This window comes from Oncorhynchus mykiss, chromosome 24, assembly GCF_057628025.1.
Source record: "Oncorhynchus mykiss isolate SJ-2025 chromosome 24, ASM5762802v1, whole genome shotgun sequence".
In the NCBI taxonomy this organism is placed as follows: domain Eukaryota; kingdom Metazoa; phylum Chordata; class Actinopteri; order Salmoniformes; family Salmonidae; genus Oncorhynchus; species Oncorhynchus mykiss.
This window is the reverse complement of record NC_143045.1, coordinates 3,235,528-3,250,054: the sequence shown is the minus strand read 5'-3', so window position 1 is coordinate 3,250,054 and position 14,527 is coordinate 3,235,528. Positions and strand designations below refer to the sequence as shown.

At 42.1% G+C, this 14,527-nt stretch overlaps 1 protein-coding gene across 12 annotated transcripts in view; it reads left to right on the top strand.

Annotated features, from left to right (window-relative positions):
• The window catches only part of LOC110503542 (cell surface glycoprotein MUC18), a 67,359-nt gene that overhangs the window by 41,227 nt on the left and 11,605 nt on the right, over positions 1-14,527 (top strand). For 10 of the 12 annotated variants that reach the window (XM_021581920.3, XM_090218106.1, XM_021581919.3 and 7 more), the window contains exons 2-6: positions 12,506-12,633; positions 12,994-13,225; positions 13,341-13,411; positions 13,655-13,742; positions 14,279-14,458. In XM_021581920.3, coding sequence (XP_021437595.2) covers positions 12,506-12,633; positions 12,994-13,225; positions 13,341-13,411; positions 13,655-13,742; positions 14,279-14,458 — 699 coding nt within the window. The remainder of the gene's footprint in view (positions 1-12,505; positions 12,634-12,993; positions 13,226-13,340; positions 13,412-13,654; positions 13,743-14,278; positions 14,459-14,527) is intronic. The other 2 variants (XM_021581915.3, XM_090218102.1) reach the window with 1 other exon arrangement.

The following is a 14,527-nucleotide window of genomic DNA, read 5'->3' as shown; positions in this document are numbered from 1 at the left end:
GAGAAGTACTTGGCTGGGGCTCGTCCAGTTTTCCCCTCAGGCCTGGTTTCTAGAGGTGTGTCACTGTTAACATATATTTTATTGTATATTTTTTTAGGGCTGCATTGAATCACGACCGCCTAGTATTTGCGGGACACATTTTCATAAACAATGTATGCAGTATTTGCTTTGGTCAGAGATGGTGTTGAGATGGTTCTGTGATTATTGTGAGTACAGTAAAGATATGGAGATAAGTTCCTCCTTGTTTTATTCAGTCCATTAGCCTATTTGCAGGACTAGCATACTGAGATTAAATAAACACTAGTTTTGATGTCACTATAATGTACCAATTCATTGCTCTGATTCGACACATACTTTTTAATAGGGAACAACTCTTGAGGTAAAATTAGCTCCAAAACAAAGGTGATTTATTTTATCTCCACATCAAGGCTTTTCTTCACTGCATGTATATCGATTGCCTTTTAAAACAGAGATCATCAACCAGATTCAGCCACGGGATGATTTACTCTTGAGTGAATGGTTGGGGGGCTGGAACATAATTACAAATAATTAGCCGATTGCAAATTGATAGCAAGAAGCCCAAACAGATATTATATTTTGCTAAAACATAATAATTTCAAACCTTGCTTACATTTGTATACAATGTATTATGCATGGGAATACTTGGGAATAGTTTTCCAAAATTAAAATCCCTTGGAGCTGATTTCCTGGGGTTTTTACAGTCTTTTATGTCCAACAATGATAAAAAATAATAATAATAATAAATACAAATTCAGACCACCTGTTGGGGAACCCTGCTTTAAAATATTACTCATGGGGGCCTTCTATGTCCTACATGGTGAATGGTTGCTTCTCTGGCACACTCAACCCCTTGTATAGTACTGTGTACTACCTGGCATTGATTCACGCCACTTTCAAGGTACACCAAAAAAGGAGAGAGCCGCTCTCAAATACTTCATCATGTTGGCTCGGGCTGCATGGGCCAATTGCTTCCAGAGGTGGCTATCTTTAGATCTGCCACTGAGAGAGAGACCGAGAGAGAGAGTTCCAGCATACATTTCATACTTCAGAAGGCATGTCATGGGATTTGCTCTGTCGTCACAATGAAGGCGGCACGAAAATAATATCGTCCCTACTGGCCTTTCCCATACTTCTGTGTTATTTTTGCCTTTTCTTGAGTACACAAATCCTTTTGGAGGCCACATTTTTCAAAATGTGGGAAGGAGGATGGAAGGGTACATTTGTACCACAATGTGACAAGGCATAAGGTGGGAACACACTGAGTTTGCAGTTAAAATGCAGCTGTGAGATGACGTCCATTTTGTTATGATTTCACTTATATCATCCCACATAATTTCAGAAGTCATGTATAAACTTTTATGCATAGGGCATGCAAACTGAGTGTTGGAGTGTGTGCGTGGAGGAGACCAACAGGTTTCCAAGTTATCAAAGCAGGAGAACACAGTGAACTCTCTTTGGTGTTCATCTTTTGAGGTAATGCCAAATAAAAAACATATTTAAAGAGTGATTAGGCCAGTGATTCTGCTGAATCTTCAGTAGTAGTCTTCAGTCTCTTCACAGTGGGAGCCAGAGAATATTCTAGACTGGGTCGTGTTCAGTAGGGTACACCGTAGAAACAGTAACCTTATTGGACAGGTTCAGGTAGTACCTCCCTGTTTCACAACCTTTCTCCCTATGGAACATGTCATTCTAGACAACATCCAGATGGACCAATAGAAGAGGAGTGTTGAGGTAAAAAAAAAAAAAAAAAAAATCCACCCTGAGGTGATTTTAGGAACAGGTGTGCTGCTGAAAGAGTAAGAAGGGATTGGATTCACTGAGAAAAAAATGTTCTCTTGCGTGTGTGGTCCCATTTCTCCATCTTATGTTTACTTTCTGCTCATCTTCCTACTCCTCCTAACTTATAAATCATTGGATTGTAACGGTATGTTGACTGGCCCCCAGAGTAGGCATTAGACGACGACCCAGGGGAAAGGATTTGGGTCATGGTGACCAGGCAGCCGCCGTTTGCTTTTGGCATGGGAATCTGCTTATTGCAGCTGCCCATGTCAGTACTCCTCTCAGCATGTAAAGTTTCACCTGAATCACAGCCTCTTCCAGAACTAGCTAGCTACTGTGATCTAACTCAGCACAGTGAAGTTGGAGTTAGCTGTTAGCCAAGCTAGCATTAGAAAGGCTAACTCAGCAGGAGCCATAGCAGGTCTGATGAGCTGGAGCTCAGCCATAACGCTAGCATTGTCCTAACGTTACGCCACTACTGTAGCTAGCACCATGATGGCAGTATTTGGGACCCGTACACACTGTCATTAGGTCTCAAGACATTTCAGAATTGGCCCATTGTTGCTGTGATGACATATAAAAATTGCTCTGTGATGTCTTTGACCCCCTGTGCCTCCCTGTTTTATTTGTATTCTTTAGGGTTTCTTGTTGGACTGTATTCTGTAGCCACTGTGTATTGGTTTACTCATGGTCCACTGCCAAGGGCTTTGCCTATTAGCCATGCCTTATTCAAGCAGGGGCCACATTATTGTTGAACACATAATTTAACACATTTGTTCTAACTGTTTGGAATTTAATGCAAAGTACAGACATTTACAGAACTACTGCCATTACAATAATTGTTCAACATGGTACTTCAGTTTTGACATTAAAAGTAGCATGTTATACGGTACTGCATATGTATCAAAGGGAACCCAGTCGTCCAACTGGTGAAATTTGGGTTATTCTTCACAACAGTGCTAATGATATACAGTATGTATGTGTTTTTAAGTTCTAGGTTATCTATAGCAGGGTTTCCCAAACTCAGTCCTGGGGCCCACCCTGGGTAGGGGTGGGGGGGGCTAGGACCGAGTTTGGGAAACCCTAGTCTATAGCTAGTAGTGAGACATGTTTTTCAATAGCTCTTCTGATAAGAAGTGTTGTCACCCTGCTGTTGCTATTCAAAACCTAGCAGGAAGTTGTAAATAAAATGCTCTGGGGTGAAGTTTCCACTAGGTACAGATCAAGGATCAGCTTCCCCAATCCTACATTTACCCATTAGTGGGAAAAAATCATAAATTGATTTAACATCAGTGTCTAGGGGGTAACTACACTCTGCTCTTAATAAAACAGACTCCCAAAAGAGGATATTGAAAGTTAATGAGCCAGGCAATAATTAGGGGGACGGCCAAGTCCTGGCGTCCTAGTGTCTGATGCTTCATAGTGGGCTTCTTCTCATTCGCTCTGAAGCATGCACGCCTGTGATCACGTTGCCATTCTCTTTGAAGGTCTAGTCACAAAGCATATTTGATGATAAGACTTTAAACACGTTCTGTGTGGGCAGACGTGCTTGACTGCAAATTGTACGCCTGTGTCGCGTAACTTCTGAGCATCAGTGGTTTTGACAGATAAAAGGGCATTTGATGGATCTGATGATAAAAGGGGAACTCTTTCTTTGGTGCCTGTTAGAAAAGACAGAGGGTAAAGCAGCAGAACTCATTTGATTGAGGAGCTCTTGACAAGGCCCTCATATTTACATCTTTGGGAATGCCTCAGAGAGAGATTCCTCTCAAGGATTTTAAGACTTCTAGTAAAGGCAACAGGGGGAACTAGTGGTACACAACATAGCAAGGCAGCAACACATGACAACACAACATGGTAGCAACACAACATGGCAGCAGCACAAAACATTGTTGGGCACAGACAACAGCACAAAGGGCAAGAAGGTAGAGACGACAATACATCACGCAAAGGACCTTTAACAGAATGTGACTGACAGAATGGGTGCTGTATGTGGAGGATGAGGGCTGCAGTAGATACAGTGCCTTGCGAAAGTATTCGGCCCCCTTGAACTTTGCGACCTTTTGCCACATTTCAGGCTTCAAACATAAAGATATAAAACTGTATTTTTTTGTGAAGAATCAACAACAAGTGGGACACAATCATGAAGTGGAACGACATTTATTGGATATTTCAAACTTTTTTAACAAATCAAAAACTGAAAAATTGGGCGTGCAAAATTATTCAGCCCCCTTTGTAGCGCCACCTTTTGCTGCGATTACAGCTGTAAGTCGCTTGGGGTATGTCTCTATCAGTTTTGCACATCGAGAGACTGACATTTTTTCCCATTCCTCCTTGCAAAACAGCTCGAGCTCAGTGAGGTTGGATGGAGAGCATTTGTGAACAGCAGTTTTCAGTTCTTTCCACAGATTCTCGATTGGATTCAGGTCTGGACTTTGACTTGGCCATTCTAAAACCTGGTTATGTTTATTTTTGAACCATTCCATTGTAGATTTTGCTTTATGTTTTGGATCATTGTCTTGTTGGAAGACAAATCTCCGTCCCAGTCTCAGGTCTTTTGCAGACTCCATCAGGTTCTCTTCCAGAATGGTCCTGTATTTGGCTCCATCCATCTTCCCATCAATTTTAACCATCTTCCCTGTCCCTGCTGAAGAGAAGCAGGCCCAAACCATGATGCTGCCACCACCATGTTTGACAGTGGGGATGGTGTGTTGCTTTTACATCAAACATAACGTTTTGCATTGTTGCCAAAAAGTTCAATTTTGGTTTCATCTGACCAGAGCACCTTCTTCCACATGTTTGGTGTGTCTCCCAGGTGGCTTGTGGCAAACTTTAAACAACACTTTTTATGGATATCTTTATGAAATGGCTTTCTTCTTGCCACTCTTCCATAAAGGCCAGATTTGTGCAATATACGACTGATTGTTGTCCTATGGACAGAGTCTCCCACCTCAGCTGTAGATCTCTGCAGTTCATCCAGAGTGATCATGGGCCTCTTGGCTGAATCTCTGATCAGTCTTCTCCTTGTATGAGCTGAAAGTTTAGAGGGACGCCCAGGTCTTGGTAGATTTGCAGTGGTCTGATACTCCTTCCATTTCAATATTATCGCTTGCACAGTGCTCCTTGGGATGTTTAAAGCTTGGGAAATCTTTTTGTATCCAAATCCGGCTTTAAACTTCTTCACAACAGTATCTCGGACCTGCCTGGTGTGTTCCTTGTTCTTCATGATGCTCTCTGCGCTTTTAACGGACCTCTGAGACTATCACAGTGCAGGTGCATTTAATCGGAGACTTGATTACACACAGGTGGATTGTATTTATAATCATTAGTCATTTAGGTCAACATTGGATCATTCAGAGATCCTAACTGAACTTCTGGAGAGAGTTTGCTGCACTGAAAGTAAAGGGGCTGAATAATTTTGCACGCCCAATTTTTCAGTTTTTGATTTGTTAAAAAAAGTTTGAAATATCCAATTAATGTCGTTCCACTTCATGATTGTGTCCCACTTGTTGTTGATTCTTCACAAAAAAATACAGTTTTGTATCTTTATGTTTGAAGCCTGAAATGTGGCAAAAGGTCGCAAAGTTCAAGGGGGCCGAATACTTTCGCAAGGCACTGTATCTCAGATATGGAGGAGTGAGGCCTAAGAGGGTTTTATAAATAAGCATCAAACAGTGGGTTTTGCAACAAGTATACCGAGATGACCAGTTTACAGAGGAGTATATAGTGCAGTGATGTGTCATATAAGGAGCATTGGTGGCAAATCGGATGGCCGAATGGTAAAGAACATCTAGTCGCTCGAGAGCACCCTTACATGTTAGTTTGGCAGCTGGGATGAAAGAGGAGAGATTTTGATAGAGGAAACGAAGTCTAGATTTAACTTTAGCCTGCAGCTTTGATATGTGCTGAGAGGGACAGTGTACCGTCTAGCCATACTCCCAAGTACTTGTATGAGGTGACTACCTCAAGCTCTAAACCCTCAGAGATAGTAATCACACCTGTGGGAAGAGGGGCATTCTTCTTACCAAACCACATGACCTTTGTTTTGGAAGTGTTCAAAACAAGGTTAAGGGCAGAGAAAGCATGTTGGACACTAAGAAAGCTTTGTTGTAGAGCATTTAACACAAAATATGGGGAGGGGCCAGCTGAGTATACGACTGTATCATCTGCATGTAAATGGATGAGAGAGCTTCCTACTTTTTATTTTTTTTTTTTACCTTTATTTAACCAGGCAAGTCAGTTAAGAACAAATTCTTATTTTCAATGATGGCCTGGGAACAGTGGGTTAACTGCCTGTTCAGGGGCAGAACGACAGATTTGTACCTTGTCAGCTCGGGGGTTTGAACTCACAACCTTCCGGTTACTAGTCCAACGCTCTAACCACTAGGCTACCCTGCCGCCCCACTGCCTGAGCTATGTTGTTCACTTAATTTGAGAAGCGCGTGTGGCGTAGGATCGAGCCTTGGGGTACTCCCCTGGTGACAAGCAATGGCTGAGACAGCAGATTTTCTGACTTTATACCCTGCACTCTTTGAGAGAGGTAGTTAGCAAAACAGGCCAAAGACCCCTCAGACACCAATACTCCTTAGCCGGCCCACAAGAATGGAATAGTCTACCGTATCAAAAGCTATGGCCAAGTCAATAAAAAAAGAGCACAACATTGCTTAAAGTCAAGGGCAATGGTGACATCATTGAGGACCTTTAAGGTTGCAGTGACACATCCATAACCTGAGCGGAAACCAGATTGCATCCCTGAGAGAATACTATAGACATCAAGAAAGCCAGTCAGTTGATAATTGACAAGTTTTTCCAACACTTTTGATAAACAGGAACAAATAGAAATAGGCCTATAACAGTTAGGATCAGCTTGATCTCCCCTTTTAATTAAAGGACCAACTGTAGCTGCCTTCCAAGCAATGGGAACCTCCCCAGAAAGGAGAGACAGGTTTAAAAGGTCAGAGATAGGCTTGGCGATGATAGGGGCAGCAACCTTAAAGAAGAAAGGGTCTAAACCATCTGACCCAGATGTTGTTTTGGTGTCAAGTTAAAGGAGCTCCTTTAGCACCTCGGACTCATTGACCGCCTGCAGTGAGAAACTTTGTAGCAGGGCAGGGGAAAAAAAGAGGGAGGATCATCGGGGCTAGTTGCATTAGAAGAGGTAGGAGATGTTGGACGGCCAAGAATGCATGGCTGAGTCAAATAGGAATCCTGACTTAATGAAGTGGTGATTAAAGAGCTCAGCCATGTGCTTCTTGTCAGTAACAACCACATCATCAACATTAAGGGACATGGGCAGCTATGAGGAGGGTTTATATGGCGTTGTTATTCTTAGAGGTGACAGAGATGTCATTGAACTGTCATTATGAACAATGAGTGGTGTTTATAAGTATGTATGGAAACATATATTGTGCAGTGAGCAGATTCTATAACAAACATGCATGGGGAAAATGATAAGTACACATTGAATAACTGTACTGTTCATCCTAGCAAATCATTTTAGCTTTGTGAAAAGTAAATTTACAGAAAACCATGGTAGAGCCCACTATACATTTTTTTTAATGATTTATTTTTAGTGGGAAGAATCCATAGCTGATATCGAAATATTATATAGAATATTTAGATTTGGCCCTAATCTTGTTTAGAACAGATTAATCTAGCGAGTCAGACTTTACAGCTACAAACTATTCAGAGACACACTCGCCTGACTGTGAGATCAAGAGTACATTAAATACATTGTAGGCATTATATATGAACGTTATGTAAACAAACTTTGTTTCAGGGTTGATTGGTGAGGACATGCTTCATTTAGGGGTGGAGGGTGGTTGTTGGTTGGGGGTCTGAGCACAGATGTGAATCCACTGCCCCACCCTCCCCCTCACAGGGATTTGGGCCCCTCCATAGCCCCCCCAAGCCAGACGACAGGGATGAGCAGTCTTGTCAGGGTCACCCAGAGGGGTGGAGATGTCAAAGAACCAGACGGTGCGTTGAGCTCAGGTCTCTCAGTTAGGAAAGCGCATGAACAGCCTCCTTAAAATCATCAGTAGCAACATTAATTGAATCCCAAAGATGACTGCTGAGACTCTGATAGTATGTAATTAACAATGCAGGTCGTCGGCAAGTGTGGTTGAAGCCCAGATATCCTGTCAAGGTCCAGTGGTTGAAGCGGATGACGTGGGAAGATAAAGTATATGAAAAGATAAGAAATGGTGTGTGTGTGTGAGTGCCCCACACCTGCATCTCTTCTCTCCAGCTGCTGCTGGCTTGGCCTAAAGCCAGGCTAGCTAGACTGACAGACAGAGGGAGCGAGGCAGGTAGGGCACAGTGTGCCAAGTGTCCCTCCATCCATCGCTTCGAGTCAAAACACATTCCAGGCTTTGAAAAGCCAGTGCCGTATCTCATCTACCTGTCTGGAGGCTTCTGTTTTTCTGAGCTGCAGGTTGGGGTGGGGGAAGCTTTAAAGTATGTGAAATCTCTAAAATAGTACTCAGAATGCATAATCTAATGCGTGATAGTGCAATGAATCTGATTATCAGCAGTTGTTGGAAAATTCTACTAGATCAAATGGTGAAATTAGTATGCAGTTCCAGTATGTATTCAGACATGGTCAGTGAGTGTGCATGAGCGTGCGTGTTGTTTGTGTGGTTGCTTGTGCGCTTGTTTGCGTAGCAGCTGGTGGGTTGATTCGGTTCAGCTGGACGAGAGACAAGAGATTTTTGAGGTTGATTTTTCAACATTAAATGCACCATGCATTATGTGGGTTGAATGCTGTAATAACACAGAATAAAACAATTAATCAAAGTCCCATGATGGTAGTGACTGCCCATTACTGCTTATCACTTGTTAACCATCATTTATTCACATTACTTTAATAAAATATGTTGTTGTGTATATTTGTTTAATGTGATGACTTCAAAGTTATCATCTCATCTCTATAGAGCTGCTGCCTATGCGGTCTGACTTCAAAGTAAATAAGGTATACTTTTATGACTACGGAATACCAACTATAAATAACTTAGATCACTTAGTTTCCCAAACTCGGTCCTGGGCACGATTCGTTTTTTCCCCCTAGCACTACACAGCTGATTCAAATAATCATCATTAAGCTTTGATTATTTGAATTAGATGTGCAGTGCTAGGTCAAAAACCAAAACAGTTTGGGACCCAGTTTGGAAAACCCTTACCTTGATCATGTATTCTCAGGTAGAGTTACTGTACCTCATGAAGCAACAGCTGCTCTCTATATCACCTCACGATTGCGCACTCTACTCTTTTCCGTAGCGGGTGTAAAATAAACACAGACCGGACAAGTGATGCGCAATGGATTTTGGTCATTCTAGTTAATTACCACGTTTTATGCGCTAAACTATGTAGAATATTGGCTTGTTGGAAACTACAACTCCCAACTATATCGCACAGTTCAGGTTGGATCTGATTTATCTCTGGAGAACTGTGCGATGTGCGCGTTGAGCTCACAGAAAAAAAACGAACCGAATGGAATTTAAATAATTGAACATATGTCCTCAATTAGTTGTTTAAAAACAGAAATATAACCTACATTTCTGGTTAATTGCTCAGCACTAGGTGTTTGTAGGCAGGAGTTATGTCTGCAAAGACATCAAAGTCTGGTGTGCAGGTATACAAAATGTTTGATATAATATGGCCTGAAAAAAGAGAGCTCTCCCTTTATATGTCTTTGAAAAGAGAAACAATAATGAAGAATTAACCTGAAAATGCTTGTTTGTGTTGTCTGGTGTAATTACGCCATGCTTTGTTGGCAAGCACACAGATCTCACATGATTGAGCATGGACAGCTGGAACACTGCAAGGTGGGGCCACCTTCGGTCCTCACTTGAACTATCAACAGTGACTTCCTTGTTAGTGAAATGTAAGGAAACTCTTTTAAATCGCACGTCTTCTGTCAGAGAGCATGTCAACACCTAGACATAATCAGAGTTGTTGTCAGCCCGCTCCAGATGTGTGTCTCAGACTCGTTTGTGCTAATTAGACTAAATTATGATGTTCAAAGTGGTTGGTTCTTAGGTATGCTGGCAACTGCCCCAAGCCAAAGTCTGACTTTTTTCTTCAAAAACATTCAAGAAACATTTTTTAAAGACATTCTTAATGTGTCCAGTCTAATCTACTAGGTAATCACATTCTAAAAACCTTCAAAGCGTTATGTCACAATGATGAAAGTATGTTTTCAACACCTGATATCAAGCATTTTGTTTATTTGCGTGGTAACCATGTGATTATTATCTACCATGTTAGGTAAGATAATGCCTAAAACCATGGGAGAAAGGTCTTGGTAACATCTTACAGTAGACTGCATTCATAATGCCTTTATAAGGGCAACATAAGGTTTTAAAGTATCTCTTCTGCACGTGAAGGTACTCACCTCACATGTGCACAACGTGGGACAAGGGGCACTGCTCCTCTTACATTCTGGCCTCCCGATCATCAGTAACTTGTTATAAATCTCAATACAGAGACCAATGTCAATCCCCACCCTCCTCCTGTTTACGCGCACACAAATTCATGCACATAAACACACATAGTGCTTGTCTTGGGCAGGAGCTCACCGGAGCTGAGTACGGGCACTTAAAATGTTCTACTGCTTGACTTCCTGTTCCTCTTATAGAATCTTTGAAGAATCTCAAATATAAAATATATTTTGTTTTGTTGAACACTTTTTTTTGAGTTAATACATGATTTCATATGTGTTATTTCATAGTTTTGATGTTTCCACTATTATTCTACAATGTTGAAAATAGTCAAAATAAAGAAAAAACAAGGAACGAGTAGGCGTGTCCAAACTTTTGACTGGTACTGTATGTAGAGAGGATAGCTTGAGAATTGGAACATGATGACTGTAAACATGACCCCTTCAGAGTGAGTCAGCATTGGCCTGTTGTTCCGTTGCTAATGCACAGGAAATATTTTTGTGGGGATACCTAATTGGATCACTGTACTAAGACTACATCCTTCTTCCTCCATTAGCCTCTGGTGGTTCCAGAGAAGTGTGTGTGTGTGTGTGTGTGTGTGTGTGTGTGTGTGTGTCAGGAGATAATAACCTGGCTGTCACTGTGGTGTTGAGATCAAAAGTGCTCAGTGAGTGTTAATGTGCCCTCAATGTGAACTCTCACCTATTAAAGTGAAAATGAAGATACGCACATATACATACACTGCATGTACGTAGACCATGCAGCCGATAAGCCCCCCCCCCCCCCCCCCACACCCACACACTCTGTCCACATAAAAAAAAATCACACATGATTGACTTGCCACATTTCTTTCTCTTAACTCACAGCATGCTACTGAAAGTGAGTAATTAACATTGCATATTGGCAGAAATGTCTAAAGGCACAGCAAGGGGTCATTACCAATCTCAATTTTTTTCTATTCTGTGTTATTTTTATTAGGATCCCCATTAGCTGTTGTGAAAGCAACTGGCACTCTTCCTGGGGTCCACACAAAATATGAAACTTGACGTAACACAGAACATTAATGGACAATAATAGCTCAAGAACAGAATTACATCAATTTAAAAAGGGCTCACGTAGCCTACATATCAATACATACACACAAACTATCTAGGTCAAAAAGGGGAGAGGCGTTGTGCCATGAGGTGTTGCTTTACCTGCTTTTTAAAACCAGGTTTGATGTTCATTTGAGCAATATGATATGAGAGTTCCATGCAATAATGGCTCTATATAGTACTGTACACTTTTTAAGATTTGTTCTGGATTTGGGGACTATGAAAATACCCCTGATGACATGTCTGGTGAGGTAAGTGTGTGTGTCAGAGCTGTGTGTGTAAGTTAACTATGCAAACAATTTGGAATTTTCAACATTGTTTCTTATAAAACAAAGAAGAAAAATTCTAAATTCAAACTGGCAATGCTTTACTTTCATTATTTGTTTTTTTTTATGCATGAGCACGATGGCTCACTGTTAGTTGTTGGCATTTCCTTTCCTACTAAGAAACTTTTCAATACACTTTCAAAACTTTACGAAACAACAAAACAGAGCTAATTCAACCGGAAGTGAAGCGTACTAGATTACGCTATAGGAAGGAGTCTGCTTTCATATTGTGTGTAAAGTTCATAAAGTGTGTAAAGTGCCCTTCTGGCCTGTGTCCTCATACAGTACGATGCCTCACGCTGTGAGACGCTTGGAGGGAAAAAAACACTCATTCCTCTGTGAGAGAGCCGAACACTGGCTCACTATGCGGTCTGTAAATTGAGTCTTTCTTCCCTCCTTGAACAGTGACACACTGGAATGCAGCACATTAATATGGACATGGGTGGGCTCCCAGAATTCCTGTCATAGCCTATTTTTCTTCTTTGACCATTATGAGCTTTTTGTTGCTTATTTTGAGCTCCTACCACGTCAGGCCAGGAAGATGTGTGTGTGTGTGTGCTTATGTGCGCATGCATGCTTTAAAATTGTGATATTACAAAAACAAAGAAGTTACTGCAAACAACAAACGCTGTTTTTTCCCATCTGACATCATTGCACGTGTGGGGCGGCCATCGGCGCAGTTTCCCCCTACTGCGGATTCCATCTTTAATGTTGACACAGAAATTATTAAAAGGATGATCAAAGCTACAAACTTTCACGTCATTGTGCAAAGTTGCTTTAAACGTGACTGATTCTGCACAGTCGGCCTGCAATGAAATTGATCTCAAACTCTCTGTCTCTACAGCAGCCTGGGCCAAGGTGGAGGTGAACATGGAGGACAGAGTGGAGGTGTTCCTTGGGGACACGGCCCAGATCACCTGCATGTTCACGGTCTCAGACAGCCACGATGATGTCATTATCCAGTGGTACATGGTGAGTAGTCCCACACACAAATGCATGCACATGGACAGACGCGCACACACACGTTAGCCTGGTTGCCAAATCTAACTCTGTTAGCAGTTGGCTAAAGGACCAACAGATCTGACAACCAGGCTAACACATCCCTTCCATCTCAGATCCCTGTTTCACAAATGAACACATGCTCTCTTAGCTCTCTGGGCTGAGTCCTAACTCGAGATCCATCTGTACATTTATGCGTCGGCTAACGTTGATGTAAATGGGAGATTTACATGGGCACAAAGATTTACTTCACGCCCATGAATCTCAAGGATCCGTCACCTCTGTCTCTGCCCTGTTTTCCAACTGACAATTGAATTCAACCTTCGATCGTAGATCACGAAGACCAACGTCCGCTCGAGGATCTACTACGGAGACAGAAACGTGCAGGTAGTCGACCGGGACGGGCAGTTCACAGACAAGATCAGTGTGAACGGGATGGGGAAGAGCAGCGAGGTGGTGCTGACCATCAGGGACGTGGCGCTGGAGGATGAGCTAGAGTTCATCTGCCAAGTCAACGGACTGTCAGCGGGTAACATGGAGGGACGCACAATGCTCAAGGTGTTCGGTAAGAGTGTGATGCACCCATTGCTCTGGCCAGTTTCCTGGACCCAGATTTAGCCTAGTCCTGGACTATTCTAGCTATCGCTCCCTATGTGATGTCATCCATTGTTCCTCTCTAGCGTCGCCTGATCGTCCAAACATTGAGGGGGTGCACTCTGGGATCTCTGTCAGCAAAAATAACCCATCTAAGGTAAAAACAAACAAACTAACAACACATTGTTAGCGATAGCTACGGTCAGTGAGGACTTCAGGGTATAGCATGTGGATAAGGTAAGGGCTTGTAACTTTGGAGGACTTGTAACACTAACCATTTAGAGAAATTAAAATTAGGATGGTTTTAGTGTATAAAATATTTAAAATTAAGCTTTTTATCCCCAAAATCGAGGAGAAAAGGGTTTACACACTGACCGTGTAATGTCATCTTTCACCATAGATAGGGAGCTGTGAGGCTAAGAATGGCTACCCCAGGCCCAACATCACTTGGTACCGTGACCAGAGCCCACTACAGAACACGCCAGGCGGTGAGTACTACCGAGGCTTTGACCACCGTGTCCATAGACACCCCCTGACATTAGTATCTACGCTAGGTGAAACAGAGTTGATAATAACAGCTAGCAGTTCCACATCTGCTTCATGCTCTTCCTGCTTTGTGTGTGTGGGCAACGTGACAATAGTAAACGCATTTAGAATGTTGTAAACATGCCTCGGATCTCACAAGGAACAAACATATTTTTTTCTGTTATCAAATATGAAGATCAGATTGACTTCAGTCAAGAATTTGACAGTGAACTTAAGGAACAAAGATCCGTGATTACTATGACACAGCCTGTTGGAAAAATAGATGTCTGTTTCATGTGCCTGAATATGAAATGTGGCTTTGGATTTGAGCTGAAAATATGAAGAAAAAACAACATGTATTTAAAAATACAAAACAAAAAGAAGCGATAGTATTCTGAATACCCCTTGTATTCAACCTGGCCATTGGGCATACATCAACATCTACACTTCTACAGTAACTCAAGTTCTCTGTTTTCCATATGTGCTGCATGTCTCACAGAGGTCAGTGTGGTGACCCTGGTCACTAAGGAGTCCAGTGGTCTGTACACTGTCCAGAGTGACCTTCACCTGAATGTGGTCAAGGAAGACGAGGATTCGTTCTTCTACTGCGAAGTCAGCTACCTTGTCCCTGGTGGAACCAAGATGACTGAGACCAACAAGATCAACATCACTGTCCACTGTGAGTCTACTGTGCCTCTTAATGTGTCCCACCTTATATGGAGACAGTAGAAAACGATACACATGCAGT